We start from the raw sequence: 21,188 nt of genomic DNA, 5'->3' as shown, positions 1-21,188 counted from the left end.
CATCAACTGCAGCGGGATTCAGTGCCACCATCAAGGAAAATCACCTTTCCCAACTGGCCTCCCGGGTCAGCTGGGATCGGTGGACATTTCCAACAGCATAGGCCACGGCTGCTGTTATGATGTTTCACAATGTCTGTGCTTTAAAGTGAGCAGGTTAGTAATGGAATAGGGGGAGGAAGAAGAAAGCCAGCAAAAACCACCACCAAAGCATTGCAGAAGTAAAACCAATGACAGTGACAAGCAGTGCAGGTCTCAGTGTCTTTAGAACAGCAAACCCCCAAATAAAGTTCATCTTCACTCATTAAAAGTAGTTCAATAATCATCTAAAAATAAATACTCCAGTAATCACAAGCCTCATTCACATCAGAGAAAGGCATCTGTTTATGTGTGGTTATCAGCAGAATTTACCCCTCGGGTGATCTGCATTGATGTATTTGTAACTATTTGTAGCTTCCGACTAATCTAATCTGGTGCAGCAAATTGAAAATATTTCCCCTTTACTGGGCAGGATTTATTTTTTCCCTGATAAAGGACTACAAAAGAGGGGATGGAAATATGTTTGTTTCAACTCTCTTATTTCTATGTCATGTCCCCCCACCCCCTTTTTTTCTTTTTTCTTTTTTCTTACCAGCAGATGAAGAGTATTTGTTACCTTTGTTTGGTTTTGAATCTGTTTTCACTCCATCAAAAATTCCATTAACCTCAATGACAACTTTACTGGAGCAAAATCCTCCCAGGGCCATGCGCTGGGGTCAAGGCAGGCGCTCCCCTGTAGCCATTTGACTCCAGAGGTGCTGCCTGTTCCCCCAAAGCCTCCTTGGGACAGAGGATAGCTCGAGGCACAGCCTGCCCACGCCTGCCCGTACCCCTGGAGCCCCCTGCAAGGGGGCTAGGGCGTGCTGGAGCACAACGGGCCTGCCCTTCCCACTGCCCTCCTTTATTTTTAGGGGTGCTGAAGCGGGGCACAGTCTGGCCCTACAGAAGGGCTTCTGATTTTAACTGCCAGGGACAAAATCCCGTCTTGGTGCTTGCTTGTAAAGGATCCTATTGCTTGGGTATGTTCTTGTTCCCCTGAATCCTGCAAACCCTCAGGCCCTTGCACAGGGGTATTATGCAGGTGAGCGAGAGGCCGGTGGGGACCAGACTGCAGCTCACTCCTTTGGGCTGGTGAAAAAGCAACACACTACACCTAAGGGTGTAAGGCGCAAATTCTGCAAGGGCTTAACCAAACCCATAGACACGGCTCATCTTGATGGCACAAAACAGGCCCCAAAACTATGGTTTAATAAGCCTGCTGCCTGTTATACAGAAACAGACCTTAACGCTTTGTGCTGAGAGAATTCAGCCAGGCCCCCTTGACACAGCCCCTGCCTGCGCAGAGCACAGAGACCCCTGCCCCGTTACCCAAATGCACAACTTGTCAATAACCGCAAGCACTGCACTTTGCCAAGGCTTCTTGTTAAATGCAAACCTCCAGCCCTTTAGCACTTTCCAGCAGTCAACACAACCCTCTACATCTACTGTTAATTCCTGACAGTCCCCGTTCCATTACCATTTCGCCAACTTTCCTCTCATGGGGGATAACAACGCGTCTTACTACCTTCCGTGTGATCTGTGGGAAGCAATAAATGAAAAGGATCGATTTATTTTTTTCCTAGATTCTAAAGGGAAAAAGTATGTTAAAAGAAGTTACTTGAATGCAAAGACTCAGAGCAGTGATGTAATTCATGATTACTTTTCTTGTGATGACGTTGCCTTCTTCGTCGGTAAACTGTTCCTCTGTTACAGATTCACCAGGAATGTTTTTTGCTTCCTCACCCTAAGGAACGTGTTATAAGATTAGCAATATAGCCTATATTCTGCCAAACCCACACATATTTCCACACCAATCCAAGCAACAAGCACATGCTAGCTTCAACTTTATGTAACAGTTTGCTTTATGTCACACAAATAGTATGAAAGCCTTGCTCATTTAGCATGCCAATACCTGTGCATTTATTCTACAGAATGTGTCCTTAAAGCCTGTAGTGAGCTTCTAGCACATTGTTCTTATTAACTAATTCATGACATGAAGCTCTCTGGGCAACAAATCATCTTGCCATCAATCTGAGTCCTATGAGATGGAGGCACAAATTCATGATGATAAAATCTCTCATCAGACGTCCATTAGCTTTTCACAGCTTCTCAGTGCCCAGCACACACAGACACATGGTCTAACACCAAAATAAGGTGGGGGAAATTTGGGATTTAAAAAGACAGCTCTGCCTATAGCTTGCTAAACACAAGATCTTAAACACACGCACAAAAGACAAGACTTCTCAGCGTTTACAAAATGGAGAAAGGTATCTTACGTGACACTTTTCCTGGCACGGTAACGCCTGCTGACCTGCCGAGGAGCCTCGGCAGCCTGGTGCATGACTTACTGACATCGGCAGCACTCCAGCCATCGCTTCTTGTAGTACCAGCAATTTATAGGACCAGCGTAAATAAATGTAAAAGCAGTTTCCTAACTGCTATGCTAGTGACTTAATACCACTACAAGAATTATTGCTCAAATGATAAATAAATGACATTACTTCAGAGTCTAAGGCTAGCTGGCAGTCATGAACTCCTGTTCCAGAAGAACTTTGACAATTTTATCTCATAAAGTCATGTTTCCAAACCTGGGTGCTGAAGCAAGGACTGCATTTGATGCTACAAAAAGATATGTCATCTGTGCTTATTTATTTCACATAAATAAAGCAAATATAATCATAATGTTGTTGGCCTACATGTGAAAAATTTGCACACATAAACGAATAACCCTTTAAACAAACAAACAAACAAAATCCTTGAAACTTTTCTTCCCTCACCCTCAACCCACTATGGAAAAAAATGGCAACTAGAGGGAGGAAGCAGAAAGAAACATTGTATAAAACATGTTATATCAATGTTAACAACAAAATAATATTTGAAATGAGATTATTACAGCACACTATCAAGCTTTCATAGTGCTTCCACGTACTAAGATGCACAGGGCAAATATAATTCCTATTTACTGTGGTCTATATGCTACGCAGTTGTCTATATAAGCTCCTGGCACTGCTCTATAATGAACAAATACGGTGATGCCATATTTAATTTTTTAACTGTTTTCCCTATAAACACAGCTTTTTCAATACGTACATTATAACATTAGGTTTATACATGATTTCTAAGCTCTAAACCGAATAAACCTTTCCTCCTGTTTACAAGCCATTTGCGGTCTTTTCTATAGCCAAGCTTTTCCATTTTCCTTGCTTTAGAGAGAAAGCCTGCAGCAGGCAAAGCCAGAGGGGTGCACCGAAGAGCAGAAGGCAGGTCTGCTGCTAACTGAGCCCATGATCAGCATTCGTCATTATTCGGAAGTGCAGAATTTTTGCTTATTTCATAGTGAAAGCTGTATTGAAATTACCACTTGATAATTAAGTAATTAAACACTTTTGGACATTTTACATGTCTTTTTCCCATGCTTTCCCAGGCTACATATAAACTGCAAAACTTGCTGAACTTTGATGCTTCTGGAAGTATCGCTGAAAGAAGGGCAGGCTCCAGAGCCAGGCGGCTGTCACTGCGTCGGGACGTAAGGATGAGGTCTTGTGCCCGAGGTACACCCGGGGCTGAAGGGACCTAGCTGAGGTCCCCAGGCCCGGGATTAGTGGCATCCCTGCAAGAAGCACGGCAGAAGAAACAGCTGCTGAAGCCTTCAGATGGAGCCTGGGCTGGGCCCATACAATTCATTTCCCAGAAGGACTCTGCTGGCTGACGGGTCACGGGCGGGAGAAATTACACATTTGCCTAAGCACTGACGTCATATGCTACATGCAGGAGGAGGGAAGTAAGAGGCTGGCCTCCGTGGTGAGCGGGGCCCCAACGACGGCAGCCTGCTCCTTCCTTTCCCATGAGCGAGACGGCAGAAACGAGAATGGCACGGGGACCGCTGCTGCGGCAGGGGGGCGATGACTGGGTAAAGGTTTGGGGAACTGAAACCTGGGGGGTTTCCTAGCCACAATGGGGGGGAATACTGATTCTGGAGACCTAATACTTTTCATCAGAATCATAGCAGATGGGGAACTAGCTGCACAGTTTCTTTCCTGGCCTCTCACCCGTGGTCTCAGAGACTCCCCAGCGGGCTGCCACGCCGTGCCCTAAGGGATAGGAGGGAACCCTGGCCCAGACATCCCTCCCACCCCATGGAGCTCAGAGGTATGGAGAAGTTCCCTTTTGTGAACAGGATCTCCAAAACCACTACAATAAACCCCATGAAAAACAGAAATAAAACAACATGGCCAGTAGCAAAGTCACCAGACTACCTGGCACACCAATACTGCCTGCATTTACTGGTCCTTTGACTCCTTACTGCCACTATGAGCAAGGTTATTCCTTAAACCAAGTTAGTGAGAATTACTGTGTTCAGCTTTGAAGTGGAAAATGCATTGATGCACTGAAAGATGTCTCTTGGAAGAAAACGCTGTTTTAAAGGTATGGTGAATCTTGGTTTTTAATTACTACGTGCTCCCTTAAGCACAATTTAAGGATAAATGCTGTTAACTACTCAGCAGTCAGCATGCATGAAATCCAGCTTTCACAATTTTCTTGCTGGTGGGTAGTTAAACAAATTGCAGGAGGGCTCACAATTGGCAGGAGGTAGATCTGATTTACTGACATTTCTAATCCTATGCAGTTATAAAGATGGATGTTTGCTAGGGAAAAAAACCCTTACCCACTGGCAGTTTTACTTGTCAGATCTCAAACCAGCTTTGGGTTAGAATGGCACGTTAGATGACCTTGTCAACAAAAGCTGTTTTTAAACACAAAGCTGGTGCATCTGCGTCACAGCTAAAGAATAAAATTCCTTCTGCTGCATCATACTTATGTGGGCTTCATTTTAGCCTTGACCCGTTGAAATCACTGTCACAATACCAAGAGCTTTAGAAAGGCAGGGAGAAAACCTAATACCGTGATTACTGGAAGCTCGGTTATATCCCGGGGACTAAACCATACAAAGGCTGCCTCAGCCCCAGAACATGCCAGGAAGCTTTGCAATGCAGAGTGCTTTAATGTCACCCCGCTCGCCGGAGTGTAGTCCTGCCAAAACCAGCTGGTATCCTCTCTCTGCTGCTCTCCAGGGCAGGCGAAGCAAAGAGCAGCTTCCTCAAAGTCTTCTGCCAGCTCTACTGATTTTCTTAACAGTTATTTGCAGATTACGGGTGTTCCCAGGGACCTCCAGATAAACAGAGTTATACAGTCAGTGCTGCAGTATTGTGCCAAAGTTCACTGCAGATTTGTCAGAGCTCTGGTTTTCTTTCATGTTTGTTTTGCTACTAGAGGGATAATAGCCCCTTTTATTCCTCCTATACATCTAGTGTTGTTGTAACAGTGGAGAAAAAAGGTGCGGCTGGATGCCTCTTACCCAGATGGATAAAAGGGAATTTAAAAGCAGGCGGAAATAAGCAAGATGGAAAGATCCTAAATATTTAATTTTGCCAAAGACCAGAGGCAATGCTGCAATGGGAACAGGAGCTGTACAGAGCACTCAGACCTCTTCCCTTACCGGCCTAAGCCACCATCAAGACATAATCCTTTCAGTCTCGAGATCACATTCTTGTCATGCATAAACAGCAGCTGCGCCTCAGTCTCCTTGGGGTCTCAAGCCTCTGTGGCAGTGGAAACAAACATCTTTCATTAAGGTCATTTTCATTAGTGAGTTCTGCCTACTCAGGGAGACCTTGTTAATCAGATGCCATGACTCTCCGCCTGTGCCTGTGCTGAGTCTGTACTTGCTTGTTTGCAGATGTACTGCTAAAGCCATGGGTGGGGGGGGCGCAACAACAAACCGCCAGGCAAGTCAAGGAGACCTGAAAGAAAATGGTGCCTCAAATGGGGCAGAGTATAGTCCAATACCGGGAGCTGGGTCATACATCTGTTGCTTGTTGCATGGAGGACAACACGATGAATAGACCTTGTAACAGCACTTGTAGTCTGTGGTTTAATTTACCCCTGTGTTATCTTACTGAGGCTGGCAACTCCGAACCTGTCGGTCCCTCCCGGGGCGAGGGCACTTAGAGAGTAGAGCAATTCTGCAGCTCTCCCAGCCTGGCAGGGACTGCAGCAGAGAGACTGCGCCCAGCTGAATACACAAATGAAAATGCTTCCCATGTGCCTTATGTGGGGCACAGGCCCTTAATTCTTCTCACTGACAGGATGGCCACATTTTCACTTTCCATAAATAAGTTTCCTCTGAATAATATGATCACGAAAGCTGCTGGTTCTAGTTTTGACTGACTGCTGCTCAGGCTCCCATGCCACTCCTCCAGTGCAGGCCGAACCAAACCCTCTGCAATCAGTAATGGGCGGTTTCATGAGCAAAATGCATGGAAAGAGACAAATAAATCTTGAAGGAAAATTGGCAAGAAATAACAAAAGTACAAGACACAAAATGACATCAGATTTTAATAACCCCTGCTTAGAAATCTGTTTTATTTTCCGTTACAAAATTCTACCATAAACCTTTTGGCAAGAATTTGACTAAACAGTTTTTGCCAAAAATTTGTACCCATGAAAGATATAACCACCTCTGAAAAAGCATGAAAAATTAGACACTGATTTCTGTCATGACTGAATAAAGGAGCTTTGGATCAGGCTCTGAATGCGCACATTGTGGCAGCACTCTTATTTTTCCCTTGTGTGCTAATTGCTCGCATTCCTGCGCTACCATAAAAACCCGTTTCTTTTGCAATGCCCCATCCCATCAATCCACCATGTGAACAGAAGAGGGGAAAGGAAGCAAAACCAAAACCATATGCACTACCTTGAGGTTAGAATACGATCCTATTAGATGTGGAAATGGGCATCAGTCCTTGCTTGTCTGGTTTTATGGGCTCAGCCCTCTGAAGTGCTAAATCCCATGGGAATGTGCTTGAGAGTAGAGTGCTGAACACTTGACAGGACTCAGCTCTTGGACTGCTGGGAAAATACCTCCAGGGTAGAGAAAAGTCTTTCTCCATATTTGGGCCAGGACAGAGAACTAAGGTAGCAGTTAAATGGAAATAATACTCTTAGCAATAATACAGAATAGCACTGAAATGAAAAACAAGTTGGGAAAGAAGAACAAAGGTAATGAAGCAATTCAGCCCTGATGGTAGCTGTTGAGGCACATAGCAAAGCCTTTTTTCTACAGGACTCAATCTATCCTCAAGTTTTGGCGTTACCAAACTTTACGCCTGCAGGCTACGTGAGTACGTCTGTTGCCTTTAATGCAACACGCAGGCAGTAATGAATATATGCCACAGTAAAGCGACGCAGCTCCCTTGTGCGGCTCTATCCAGCGGAGGCTCCAAGGGCACCCTCGTCCCCTCCCGGCTGCTGCCATTGGCACAAGCCGGCAGAGCGGGCTGACAGCACGGGCAAGGCACTGCCAGCCTTTTATGGTGCCTGCGCCCAGGTTTTTCAGATGTTCAAAGCAGTTTTTGTTCCAGAGAATGCCAGCTCAACCAAGATGTCTAGGGCTGGCTCCTAAGTAAACATAAGACAGTAGAGGGCAAGTACTCCCCTGGTTCAGGTGGGACTGCAGATAAGCACTGGGGCATTTTGTTGTCAGCGTTGTGGCAGGCTCGCTGCCTGGGGGACGGGAAACGTCCCTGCCTCCTACTCTGCATCGCACCTTAACAGCTCTTTGGCTAGCCACGAGTGTCAGAAACCACAGGAGTAGAAGGAGAGCCCGACTGCCCTCTCGCTACTGCTACATGCAAGCGATGCCAGCCCCGCTCAGCGTAAGCCTCAGAGAGGGGCATCGGGGCCGTGGGGTCGGGCAGAGCACCCGCTCGCTGGGCACTCAGGCACGGGCAGGCGAGAGCCTCCTGCTCCTCCTGACCGCTGCTCGGGGTCCTGCAGCAGAAACACTGGAGTTATTTTTACTCTGCCTGCTGAGAGCGTTGCTCCGTGCCTCTGAGCGCTGTATCCTGAGACCTCTTCCTTGCATGAGGAGCTGTTCCTCAGTTTGTGCATGCTCTCCCAGCGATTTCGGTTCACCCAAACTGAACCTCTGCTCCCAGGAATGTGCAGAAATTAAAGTCCAGATCTCTACCAACGTTAAAGTTTGACTCTTCTATTTCATACCACCATTTCATGAACCTTACATGATAAAATATATTTACTGAAGTGGTTGTTTCCACTATCAAACTCTTTCTACTACCAAATTCTAAAAGGCCTGATGATTGCTGCTGTGAAAATTTTTCTTGTTCTCTTTTAAGCTTGTCTTGAGATGCAGAGTAGGGAAAAAAAAGAAGCTATAAATCTTCAGAAAATGGCATAAGTATCATGTGTACTTTCTAATCAAGAGACAGGTACAGCTCTAATCCAGTTTGGAACAGACACGTTCCCAACAGAGCAGGTTCAGCCACCTCCACTCACGGAGCACACCCTCCTGACTGCATCTGCACTAGCTGCAGATTACAACACTGTATACACTGCTTTACCGTTGCTCTGTTAAAAGTTCAACCCCAAATTATACCACCACATTTAAAAACAATTTTCTATGCCTTTCTCTAAACACAGCAAATGTACTTGGAAAGTAAGTAAAGGATGCCTTTTACATACTTTCTCTTTTCTATTCTGACATCTCCTGACTCCAAACCAGTGGACACTAAAATAGTTCAGACAACAGTTAGGTGGGGGACATCAGCCACAGGCCAACTATGCAGCCTTTAAAACTTCCAGCACATGGAGACTTTATGTCTTACCAGAAACATTCTTACAGCATTCGAGGGTCTGTAATCACCCACAGGCCACCTGCCCCATTTGAAAAACCAAACAAACAACAAACAAACAAAAAAACCAAACCCACATTCCTATTTCTGACCAGTCATGTCTTCTCTGCAGAGGGAATTACTGATGAAGGGTTATACCCCGACCTGCCCAGGGCCTTTCATGGAAGTCAGCAGGTTCTGCCTGTAAAGATGAGGTATCGGACAAAATATCCACCTCTACTGAGCTCATTTTTGCTGTTCCTGTCCTGTCCCAAATGGAAGCATGACTGGTATACTGAAGAAATTCAGGGTGAAGACAGTCAGAAATGTCATCCTGTCTTTTCCGAAAGCGTCTGTATCTTGGACAGATCAGTAGCTGTGCAGAGCAGCCAATCTGCCATCCACATTACACAAAAGGCGTGGTGCCTGTATGCATACTCTTCTCCACGAAGCACGCAAATAGCAGCTATATAGATATGTGCAATCAGAGCGTCACAAATCATTCCTAAAGTAACAACTATATCTTAGGCAAACTCAGCTAGTGCTGTAATAGCACTATGGTGGCTGGCTGTCTTTTTGATGGCTCGACTACATGATTTTCTAATAAGAATCTAATAAATCTTGTAAGTTACCAAGGGATTAACATAATGGTTTCCAATGCAGAATTATTTTCTTATGCTATATGCTGCAGGCAAATAAAGCCATAATGCATGACAATACGAGAAAAAATATGAGGGCAAATGCTATTATTTATATGACTGTGCCATTGTTATCAATATATAAAGTATATTATGCTGTAAATAAAGGTCATCTGTAAATAAATATACTAAAAAAGCCTGCTGAAGGCAATACAAAGACTACTATTAACTTTGGTAGGTTTTAAATCAGGATCACCCACTGTTTTGAGGTTTTCCAGATGTCCTGGTTTCAGTGAGTGAGCAGCTGCGTGGTGCTTAGTTGCTGGCTGGGGTTAAACCATGACACCAGAACACATTAAGCACTTAGGACCACAAGTTTCAACTAGAGTACATGGCTCATCTCTCCTATGTCCCACTCATGTACGTTCCTGCAATTTTTTAACTTGTAATTTAGAATTTTTTTTAAGAAAATAGAAAAAAAGAAAAAAAATTGTCACCCATATCTCTCTGCAATTCATTTTTCTCTACATCAGACCAACACATTGCATCTAGCTATAGTCTTTAAGATGCCATGCAAAACAGTGGCAGTGAAGGACACAACATGCCATGCAGCACAGTTGTTTTCCAGCAGAAGACAACCATAAACCTCTGGGTTAAGCAAGAAAAGGCCACCTAGCACTTGGTTATAAATACATACTGGCAATGGAAAGCACACTACCAGAGGGACTCCGGTATGCCAAAACTGACATTCTGACACAGCGGTCCAAACCCACGTCCATGCCAACGTCGCCTCAGGAATGCAAATCACAAAATACCTTCAGAATCAACCGCCGTCGATAAACTCTTGTAGTAATTCTCTGCTCTTCATCTGAGCTTGAATCACTCTCAATCTCACTGTCACTGTCACTATATTCCTAATAAATGCAGTTTTAGTACATTTGAACAGCACATTTGCAAGACAGAACATGCTGATCAGGACTAGGAGAAGAAAACAGAGGTTATCATGGACAGTGGTTTTCCTGTCTCTGTCATGTACATAATGACTCGCAGTTTTGCGCTTAAAGGATACGGCGGGAGGAGGCCTTTTTGCTCCTTGGCATGCTGTAGCTTGATAAGTATGCCAGGTATGGAATATCTCAGCAGCTCTTAAGTCTCAGAAAATGGTATTTGGAACACATCTGACCTGTGGAATTTCTAAATCTTACGTACTCGCTAAAAATGTTGTGTACAAAAAAGCCTTGTCATAACTCCTTGCTCTTTTCTCCTCAAAAATTAATGTTTCAAACAAATTGTATGGATTCACAAGGTATGGGAAGTGAATTCCCTCACAAAGAAAGAAGACAGTCACGCAGAAAGATTCAGTGGAGCACCTCCACAAAGAAGATTACAAATAAGCATTTTGAAGAACTTCTCCATGTAAATGGCTTTCCTGCTCAGTATTATTCTGCTTTTAAGTAGCAAAACTGTAGTGTGACGTACAATCATTCTGCATTCTTTAAGAAGTGAACTGGTAGACCTCAGCTGAGGGCAGGGGGGAACAGCCTAACGCTGGTCTCAGCTTGGTGCCGGGAGGTCCCACAGCCACAGCCAGGTGTCTACTCCGTCCTGGCACCCTCTGACAGCCCCAGGGTTTGCCCCTCTGAAACCCAAGGAGCTCCTTGGCTTTGGGGCTGAGCAGCTCTGTGCGCACATGCCTGGCAGAGGGCTTCATACCTATGGCTGTGACAGACACAGGGCAGAGGCCCTTCTCACATGATGTTTGGCTGAACCACCCTTTCTGTGAACAGAGAAATTTTAATATTTTCTCTATAATTACTCAATGACAGCCCCAAACTGATTTTAAAGTCATGAACAGTGGATATTGCTAACTGCATTTCTGTTTCGCTTTTTGAATCTGGCCCAACACATCCCAAACAAGAAGCATTTCTCACAAATGATGTGTCAAATAAGAGTAGGCATTGGTGGGTGGAGGAGAAAAAGGAGTGTATAACAAAAGCATTTAGGGGAGGATGACAGTATTCATCTGCATGTAAAGTCTCCTGCTGTCCTCTGACACTAGCCAAATACACATACAAAAAAATTATAATCCAACCCTATCCTGAAGAAGTAACAAGAAGCAGGAGAAGATTCCCAGAGGGCACAAAGGTTTTGAAGGAAGAGTTATTTTTAATAAACAGCTTCAAGTGGTTTATTTGTGATGGAATTCTGACACTAGGAGTCACCTCAGTCACATGGTGGACATCACCCTCTTTGGGATAATAGAGCAACTGTGCTGTGCTCCTCTCATTTAAATAAGATCACTGGAATCTGATGCTTGAGCATTTGTAGAGAATTATATGGCCTACATTGTCACTGCATTGCTTTTGTAAACTTTTGGGCATTTATGTGGACTTGGGATGAGGCCAACAATTTGTTTCATCCACATCACCAGGCAGCAGCCCAATATCAATTGCCTGAGTTTATCTCTTGTTGCAAACTGTGTGCCAAAACACTGATGCATCCCTCACCTTTTACTTTGGGAAGTAATTTTATTTTGTTCCCCCTTTCTTTCCACAAAAATAAATCTGTTTCTTCCACACTTTTCTCTTTATGGAGCATTTATGAAGAACACCTTGCAGAGAGACTGCAGTTGAAATTCTCTTTCTGCTTTCATGACAGCACATGAAGTGTCCATAAATTGGACTGTGTTACTAACTAAACTATGGACTTCAAATTAAATTAGAAGCTATTCTTGAAGAAATATCAACAAGATATTAGAAGCAATTCTTGTTGTCATTCCAACAAACACTAGCTTGTCACCCATTCAGGCTTTGTGAGAGACCCACATTTAGAAATGACATTATTTTCTGATACCAGCTTATTCCAAGATCATATCTATAAAAAGACTTGTTATTTAGAAGGTAAGATTATCACCCTTTGCCAATAAAGCAAAAGTAGTGCAAGAAGCACACATAAGAAAAGCACGTGCTTTTTCTTCCTAATCCAGATGGGATATCCAAAAGTAAAGAGCACACAAAAGTGGATGACAACTTATGTTTTCACTGATGGGAATCCAGAGGGGAAAGTGCAGCACTGTCACACACCCTCAGCATGTTACAGTGTGCATCTATGCTCATCCCTGCTTTTAAATGGATCATAATAATAAAAGCCTGAGGTCTGCCCCAAAGCCTACCAACGCTAAAGGAACTCTGCCATCTGCCTTTAACTGCCTTTGCAGAAGGCCCTTTCTTACATTTTTAAAGTATTCCAGTAATTGGTGAACATTAGGAAAGATCTTCACTGCTTCAACTATGTCACGAACTAATAACACGATAATAACAATCATATGCTGCATAACTGCTGAGACTGATTATGTTACCATCTAATAAAAGAACTCTTGGTTGTATAATCGAAAGAATAGTTTAAAATGAACTAATTTAAACCTGAATGATTTACTGCAGCCCACCACAGCCAACATTTTTATTGTGCTACAATAAAAAAAGTGCTATATCATGTAGAAGCAATTCTACTGAAATACCTCGCTTCCAGAAATTATAATCTCCTCCTGTATTACGCCTGGGAAAAGACGATCTCGGCAGAGAGAGGAATGTAGAAGAGCCTCTGCAATTCCCTTTTGCAGCCTGGTTCCCTGCCAGCCCTGTGGTCTATTCCGTGGCAACCCTCCCACTGGTGGGTTGCAAGGTGCAGGCACCCATGGGGCTATAAGCCATTCTTTGAATCTACTTTGCTTTTAAACTTCTGGGAAAGAAATATTATCAACTGAGAAAGCTATTAAAATCTTAATTGTCAGACAACAACTGCAGTTCTACAGTTAAGGATGTGCAAGCCAGGCAAGGTAGAAATAAAGGGGAGCCCCTCCGCAGTATTTTAAGAAGAGCCACCACCTGGAAAAGTGCTTTACACGTTTGGAAATCTTTTGATTCCTCTTGGCTGGATGCACTTTGGAGTTGGGATGAATGAGGCCGTGAAACAAAAGACGTAAGGAGGAGATTAAATATTACCCCAAATTTATTTTTCTGCAAATTAACAGAGTAAAAAAATGCGTTGGGGACAAGGAGCAGTATAGAGGCTGAAGAGTCCCAATATCTCTTCGCTCACTTCAATGTCACAAAAGGAGTGGAAACCAGTGGCATCACCTTACTGGAAACGGATGGAGGAGAGCTGAGCTATTTGGCACTGTTCGCACAGGTGGTATGTCAGGGCAGGGAACAGGCCTGTTCCCTAGCGATGCAGGACAGTGGTCCCAGAAGCTGCTCTAACCTCTTCCAGGGCTTGGGGCCAGTCAGGCAGAGGATTATGCAGCCCTGCTTGGCTCCTCTGCCCACCCGCACTCCACCTCATTCTATTCACACTGCAGAACATAAATTTCCACTGACTTCCATTTTTCTTAATTTAGCAATAAATAGAAAAGGCGTAAAGAAAGATTAAAAAAAGACCCCAAACCTGTCAAAAACAACGTTACAAGTCTTACAAGAAATTATGTCGAGCAACAGGGACTCCTCACGCAGTTAATTGTTACAGGACATACTGTACCTTCTGTTCAGACATTACTGCTCCCTCCTCCTCTTGGTTGCTTGTTCTTGGCTTGCCATCCTCAGAAGTACTCCAGCTCATCTTCTTCACACTGACAGGCACAGATGTTTTGTTGCCTTCTGTTGTTGGCTTGCTAGTCTCTTCCAAAGATTTCTGATATGCTGTTGATGATAACGTTTGCTCATCAGTACCAGCTGCAATCTGGGTCTTTGTTTTCAGGGCTTCTTTGTCACTCTGTCTTCCCACATCATTTAAAGATTCCTGGATGTAGGATTTAGTTTTCGTCTCTGCTGTGGATTCGGATAGGCTTCCATTTGTTTCTGGCTTCCCTGCTTCTCCTTTGACATATGAGGTAATGGAATCTCTACATTGGTCCGAACTACAAGAAAAAGAAAAAAAGCACAGACAGCCGTTCAGTGCTTAAATCGCACGCAGAAGGGCAAAGCACCGAGCCTCTTACTGAGCCTTCATCCTTAGCACATGTGTTTCAGACAAAAAAAAGTAAGATTTTAAATTCAGCTTGCAATCCTCAGTCTATTTAATAGCCTTATCTTCTGCATCATGATATCTTTCCAGAAGCAACAAGAGTATGGTGAACACTGGAAACAAGGTCAAATGTTTTATGTTATTCCCCTTTCCACTTGGCAGGGGGAAGGAAAAAGAGAAAGAAAAATACACAACGCCTACCATTTCCGTTGTATAATCATGAGATAAATCCCCAAGGCACTAATTCTTTAACCTGCTCTCTAACTAGGGAAGTGATGGAGTATCTGTTACCATGCAATTACCAGTAATGACCAAATAGTTTATGTTATTTTTCCCCCAAAGTACAATATCTATACTCCAGATAACTCATGCCTTTTAAAAAATATTGTTATCTGAAAATAAATCCTTAGACAGTTCAGAGTTTCAATAATAAACAAAGCCAAAGGCAAGGAAGGTTTCTACCAGATAGACAGCTGACCAAAATTTTGCCTCAGATTACCTATGGATAGGTTTAACCTGCACTTCTGAGGCACGGTTTTCTTCCCTTTTGCATTTTTGATTGCTTTCAGATAATGACCGTACACATGAAAACACTATAGCTATTTGCGGGCAAAACTCTTACAGAAGATAATAAATTGAAATAATCTAGTTAGAAATTGATATGTTATTTTCTCAGCGAAGCCCTTTTACTTCTAGAAGTGAACTATTTTACTAATTTAACACAATATAAAATGCAGAATAACAATGCTTGCTTAACAACAGAAATCGTATCAGTAGTAGATCAAGTGCTTCACAGTCCTGAAAGACAAGCAGTTTCCTGAAATCAATGGCCAAATTCCCACTGGATTCAGTAAGAGGGTATCTAATGCTACCTGAAACCTTAAAACATCCTGAGTCAAAGCTGCAATGATGTAAACTGCTGACAGACAAATAATCATTCTCTGCTGATTTACAGCTCATGCAGACCTGGCTCCTTCAATTAGCAATCATGGGAGCCACATTCAAAACAAAGGCAGGCAGGAGCTCTTCACCCAGTGGGTGCCAGTAAGGCTGAACATGGCAACGTATTGTGAATCTTGAAAGTTTAAGTAGATCCAAGGGGAGGCTGGAAAAGCTCATGCAAGAGAAATGCACTGAGGATAAACATGTAGAAAGCATCCACCTCAGCAGGTCATTATGCCGAAAGCAAGTGGCGCTTGGGAGAGTACTGGAGGAAAACAAAGAGTATACGTCCACTCTCCTCCTTCCCTGAGCATCCTCTCTCTACAGTCACTGCTGGGAGACAACATAGGGGACTGGACGGATTTGGCATCACCATTCTTACTTTTCTATGCTTTGTAACTCATCTCTTTAAAAGTCTAGTAAATCACCATGACATAACATGCTTGAAGTAAGTGTATAAAAACAGTGACAATTTAAAAATTGGCTTATGGAAAAAGTAACAACTATCTGAGGAAAGGCATAGAGATGCAATGAAAAGGATGGCTGCTAAAAAGGTCCTCGAGAAATAAGAGTAATGTCGTGTCCTGGTTTCAGATAAGGTACATTTCATAGTCCTCGATTCCTGTTACATGTATATATCACTTAGATTAATTAAAAACAGAAATACACAAGATAAAGAAAACAAAAATTAATGTTATCCACTAAACATAACACAAACTACTTCTGAAATACCTATATTAAGAATGAAACCTGATAAGTATACATTTTAAAAGACAAATACATCTGAGGCCAAATCGAGTCAACTATTACTTTTTCTTTTAAATACATATATATATACACACGCACATATATACATATGCTCATAGAATATTAGAACAGCAGCCTCAGCACTGCTCCTGGAGGCAAAAGCAGCATGGGGAGGCTTGCTTACACGCACACACACTCTTATACAAAGGTGCTCACCTATCATCCAAACGATCTAGCAGGCTACCACCTATTCTGCGTCCCGATGTCAGTGGCTCAGTGACACTTGACGAGTCAGGCTGCCAACCTGTAATTGAAGACATTTCGCGTTCTGCTTGTTGAACACCTTTAAGAATTGACCATACTCTTTCTTCCGTCATCTCCTCAGACTCAGCTCCTTCTTCCAGATGAATGTCCTCAAACAGAGATTTAAGCTTTTCTTCCGTCATCTCCTCATCAGTACCAGACTTTTCTCTCTCAGGCTGTTCAGTCCTTACTCCTGTTTTACTAGTCTCTTCACTCTGCCTTTGTTTAGCATCTTTTGATATCCCGCCATAACTACCAAGATACCGTGGAAAATCCTTAAGGTCCACTTCCTCCAACTGGTTCTCGCCTACGGAAATATCTTTAGGTGTTCCTTCTCTAGGCACTGAGAAATCGAGTTTGCTGTCATCCAGTGAAGTGTCTTCTTCAGTCACCACTGGCGGTGCTGCTGCTGTACCATCTACGTGTCCCTGGGAGGTCACTAACACGTCACTCAGTCTACTGGGAGTTCTAAGGGGTGACTCTAGGCTAGAGGTGTCGCTAAAGAAATCATCCTGATGGAAAGGGGTGGGTGGCACGAAGCGCAACCCAGTGGGAGTTTCCAGTTCCACTTGAATGGTGGGATAACCTAAGGAAGACAGCACATTTGGACTGACTGGGATGAAGCATGGAGCAACAAATAAGCAAATGTCAAATGATTCATGAGCTACAAAAAGTACGAAATGTATGAAGAGGTGCAGGTGTATAAGAACAAATGCAGTTCTGAGAGATTGCTTTACTTTGTCCTAAATAGATGGAACAAAAAATGAGTACTGCCAGTGAATAGTACAGTGAAGCCAGTACTTTTGACTATTTTGTAAATAGTCTGTAAAGATTTCAGCAATTGGGTTTGCAGCCATTTTAACGTTTTCAAGCTATAGCAGATTGTCTTATGAGCATGCAATAAATCAAATGTGGACAAGGGTGGCTGTCCCTTTATATCCAATACAATCTCTTGCAGCCATATTGTGTAAATCTTTCTTTCCCAGTTTTTCTTCTTTTTTTTTTTTTTAATTTGAAAGTTTAATAAATAGATTTTAAAGACAGGAGTAGATCATAACGTAGGACAGCCACTTGTTTGTCAGTAGGTATTATTTCTAAAACAGGTCCACATTTTTAATAAACTTTTCTATAAAGATAGATGATACCAGCAATACAATATTACTAATAGATATCTCCAATTTAACCATAGAGCCACAAGAATGGAATAGTTAAAGAATGAGAAACAGAAATGGATCCTAATGAGGATACTAAAGAATAGTAGATCTAAATACACAGCAGGATAAAAAACTAAAAAGGGAAGCTAGCAAACGGATAAGAGAACACAAACACAACAAGGGAGAGCTATATGAATATTTCAGGTACAGTAAAGTTATACAGGTGAGAGGACTGTGGTGAGTAAGGAGATCTTGGTGATCTTGGAGAGTGAGGTGATCTTGGTGACATGGGTACAATCAGATACACTGCTCAAATAAAGAGAGAAAAGAAAAATTGATGAAAACATGGGAAAACCATACAAAAGGATTAAACTGAATATACACATAAAAACGACAACAAAATCTGAAGTTTGCATTCCAGCAAATAAGAGGTTGAGTAACCTACAAAAGGAAAAAAATACATGCTGTGGGGTTAACTTGACATTGTGCTGCCTGCAAAGGGAGGTGCATTAACAGGGTTTGGTTTCTGGTTTCCTGAATCAGCTGAGAGAAAGGCAAAGGTGGTCTGGTCTTGGTGAGGAAAGGAAGCTTGAGGAAGGTTCAGAGAAGAGGAGAGACAGAAAGCAACTGCAGAGAAGCGTATTTTTTTCATAAAAACATCGATGCTACTATTAAAAGGCGCAATCAACATTTCAAGAGCAACTTTCTTAAAATGTCATCAGAAAATTATTTCTGTAATGCAATGATGCAATGACCAGCAATGCTGCTCAATAATGGAGGTACACTGAGCTTATACGCTCTAAAGAGAAAAAATCCTACTAAAATACAGAGGAAGCCCAATACATACTTGACCAAATTACAAAAAAGAAAGGAAATGTTACTTACAAAAGAAAAATCTTATTTAAGAGCTATTTATAATACATGTGACAAAAATCAAAGTAAAGAATATAGCAACCCAGTGCCTGTTAACTAACATTTAAAAGAAGAAAAAACAACATCTAGCATCTTCAGCATACTGAGAAATAATAAGTATACCTATGGCAATTCTGGTTTACAAGCAGAACTTCATTTATCCTTTTAATCTGGCTCAAAAGTAACCTGCACAATTCTGTTCTCAGTTGGTACAGCTTCCATATGAAAATTATTACACAATTTTACCCGTTAGTAGACTGAAAAAGATATTCTCTCCCGCACTAATAAAACATTTTCTTATTTTTCTTCTGCCATTGTAGAAATGGTACAAGTCAAAATCATAAAGTAATTGATGTTCACTTGTCTCAAAGAGGCTTGGCAGTAAATTGCACATTAATGTACTCTATGCAATTACTAAGCACTTTGTTTTTCCTCGTTCTTCTTTCTTTTTTGCCTTCGAAGAAGTCTTACTGTTACTTATCTAGACAGGAAGTCAAAGAATATATATACATTTCCAGGTAACTCGGAAAGCATGCAATACCAAGTGCATTAAATATATACATGGGCAAGCCTCAAAGCACAACTATCGCAGGATTAAAATACGCAGGTCTTGTCAACTGACACCAAGGCTGGTGGGAACGAGCTTACTCAGGCATATGTTTGTGGGACCCTGGGCTTATTCTCTGAGATATTAATGTGCAGCCTGCGTGTTGTACCATGAGCATGCTTTAGGAGTGAAAAAACCCTTCACATTAAAACCAGTTGTTTCTGTAGAACTTACTGTCTTTTTTTAAAGACTAGTTTATACAACATTATTGTCTTATTGGACATGTCACTGAACTAAATATGACCACAGAATTCAATTACCGTCAATGGGATCATGAAAAACATTATTTTCATCTGCAAAACTTCTGGTGCCTGAAATATTTCCATAATCAAATATTGGTCCTTCCAACAGGGTCACAATATCTATTCGATTAATTTTTGTCAATACGGAAGTTAAGGCATCAGCTGAAAAACAAATAAGATATGTCAGAAAAAAGTTCAGTGTTGCAGAACCGTGTAATCATCTTTCTCAGTTACATTCACATTGTATTAATTATAAATTGCTGGCATATGTTTCTGTTCCAATGCCTTTGAATCTAGCAAAGCCCATCATTTGTCTAAGTAGTCATTCTGCTGCCTACTTATTCAAGATATACATCTATTAAGAGTCCTCCTTCCCCCCCAAGGGAATATATATATATATATATATATATATATAATGATATTACAACACAAAAGGCACAAAGAATAAAGTCAGAGAGTTCTTAAAGAATGTATTTACTACTGAAACAAAATATCCCTTTACTGGAGCATAAAAGGAGTGTAAAAATCCTTTTACCATTCTGTTTTGAGGAACAACAAAATAGCTAGCCATGTAGGTAATAATGCATGTAAGGCTATTCATGCAGTACATCGTGAAATCTCATTTGCAGTAATCTTGTTGTGAGAACACAGTAACACTGGAAATTACTTTTACGGTGAAAGAGATCAAAGTAGACTCAAATGCTGTGCAGGACTGTGTGGATTAGAGAATGGTAATGAACACCATTGACCTAACACAAAAATCAACCCCCCTCTTTCAGTTTGAGCAATTCAAGTGAAATGCACAGATAAAACCAGCAGAATCAGTGCAGAATCAGTGTCTCCATCACTCCTCACAGAAAGAGGTTTCGTCTTTTCTTATGACCTGCAATACTGCAAGACTACCTAACTTTTCCAGGCAGCCTATTTCCATGTTCCACATTCCTTGCTATTGGAAAGTTTTCCCTAATATTCTCTTTACTGGAATTTAAGTTAATTACTTGTCCCATCAATTATGGATGTGGAGAACAGATTATTTCCTTCTGCATATATACTGAATAAAGATGACACATTTCTGACTTCTGGTAAAAATATAACTGAAACTTTTTTTTTCCATCAGTGGTTTGCAAAAGACATTCATAATATTTTCTTCAATTTAACCTATTTAGATCAGGCAACAGATGAAATGGGCTATACCTTATAAACAACAAAAGTAACTACTTGAACTTACTTGTAGCATTTTTCCCATCTCTGGTAACCCATTTTTTCAGTAACATGAAGCTTTGAGCAATAAGAGAATTTGGGTTTTCTACTCGGATTTGATTTATTTCATCCACAGAAAAATTCAGTTCTCTTGCCAGTTCTATAATGACAAAAAAAAAGCAAAGAAAAGAAAACAACAATAGAAACACCAAAGAAAGCACAAATCCCTCAATCATCCTGTCAGGCTTAAAAATATTATCTTTCTTGGATCACAGAGCTGTCAACAAAACTACCTGACACAAACTTTACAGACAATGATGAACATGGCATTACATACTCATACTTTAATTTCCTGAGACAGACACAATTTTGAATTTCAGTCATCTCTGTGAGCTATTATCGTATTTATACTCAGTAAGCCATTCAGACACGGTGAAAAAAATTCCGTGAAGACTACCTCGTCACCACTTATTTATAAAATCGTTTTTTTCTGGTGACTGTTACTCCTTTGTGACCTTGCTGTGCAGCTCGGCGCTGGTGCTGTTGCCACCTACGCCCAGGGAGAGCTGGCTGCTGCAGCTGTAAGCCTGGGAAGGGCCAGCTCTGCCCATCGACACAGGGAGGTACGGCGGGCATACAGTTAGATAACCCCCCCCAGC

At 41.9% G+C, this 21,188-nt stretch overlaps 1 protein-coding gene across 25 annotated transcripts in view; it reads right to left on the bottom strand.

Moving 5' to 3' along the window:
* The window catches only part of ANK3 (ankyrin 3), a 385,183-nt gene that overhangs the window by 5,525 nt on the left and 358,470 nt on the right, over positions 1-21,188 (bottom strand). For 14 of the 25 annotated variants that reach the window (XM_049809737.1, XM_049809736.1, XM_049809743.1 and 11 more), the window contains 7 exons: positions 20,558-20,689; positions 19,348-19,491; positions 16,328-17,000; positions 13,923-14,315; positions 10,219-10,309; positions 1,736-1,819; positions 1,553-1,612 (listed from right to left, as the gene is read on the bottom strand). In XM_049809737.1, the coding sequence (XP_049665694.1) occupies positions 1,553-1,612; positions 1,736-1,819; positions 10,219-10,309; positions 13,923-14,315; positions 16,328-17,000; positions 19,348-19,491; positions 20,558-20,689 (1,577 nt within the window). Of the gene's footprint in view, positions 1-1,552; positions 1,820-10,218; positions 10,310-13,922; positions 14,316-16,327; positions 17,001-19,347; positions 19,492-20,557; positions 20,690-21,188 lie in introns of those variants that run through there. The other 11 variants (XM_049809747.1, XM_049809748.1, XM_049809750.1 and 8 more) reach the window with 5 other exon arrangements.

Source organism: Accipiter gentilis, chromosome 9 (assembly GCF_929443795.1).
Source record: "Accipiter gentilis chromosome 9, bAccGen1.1, whole genome shotgun sequence".
Lineage (NCBI taxonomy): Eukaryota > Metazoa > Chordata > Aves > Accipitriformes > Accipitridae > Astur > Astur gentilis.
The sequence above is the reverse complement of the archived record's forward strand: the minus strand, read 5'-3'. Positions and strand labels throughout refer to the sequence as shown.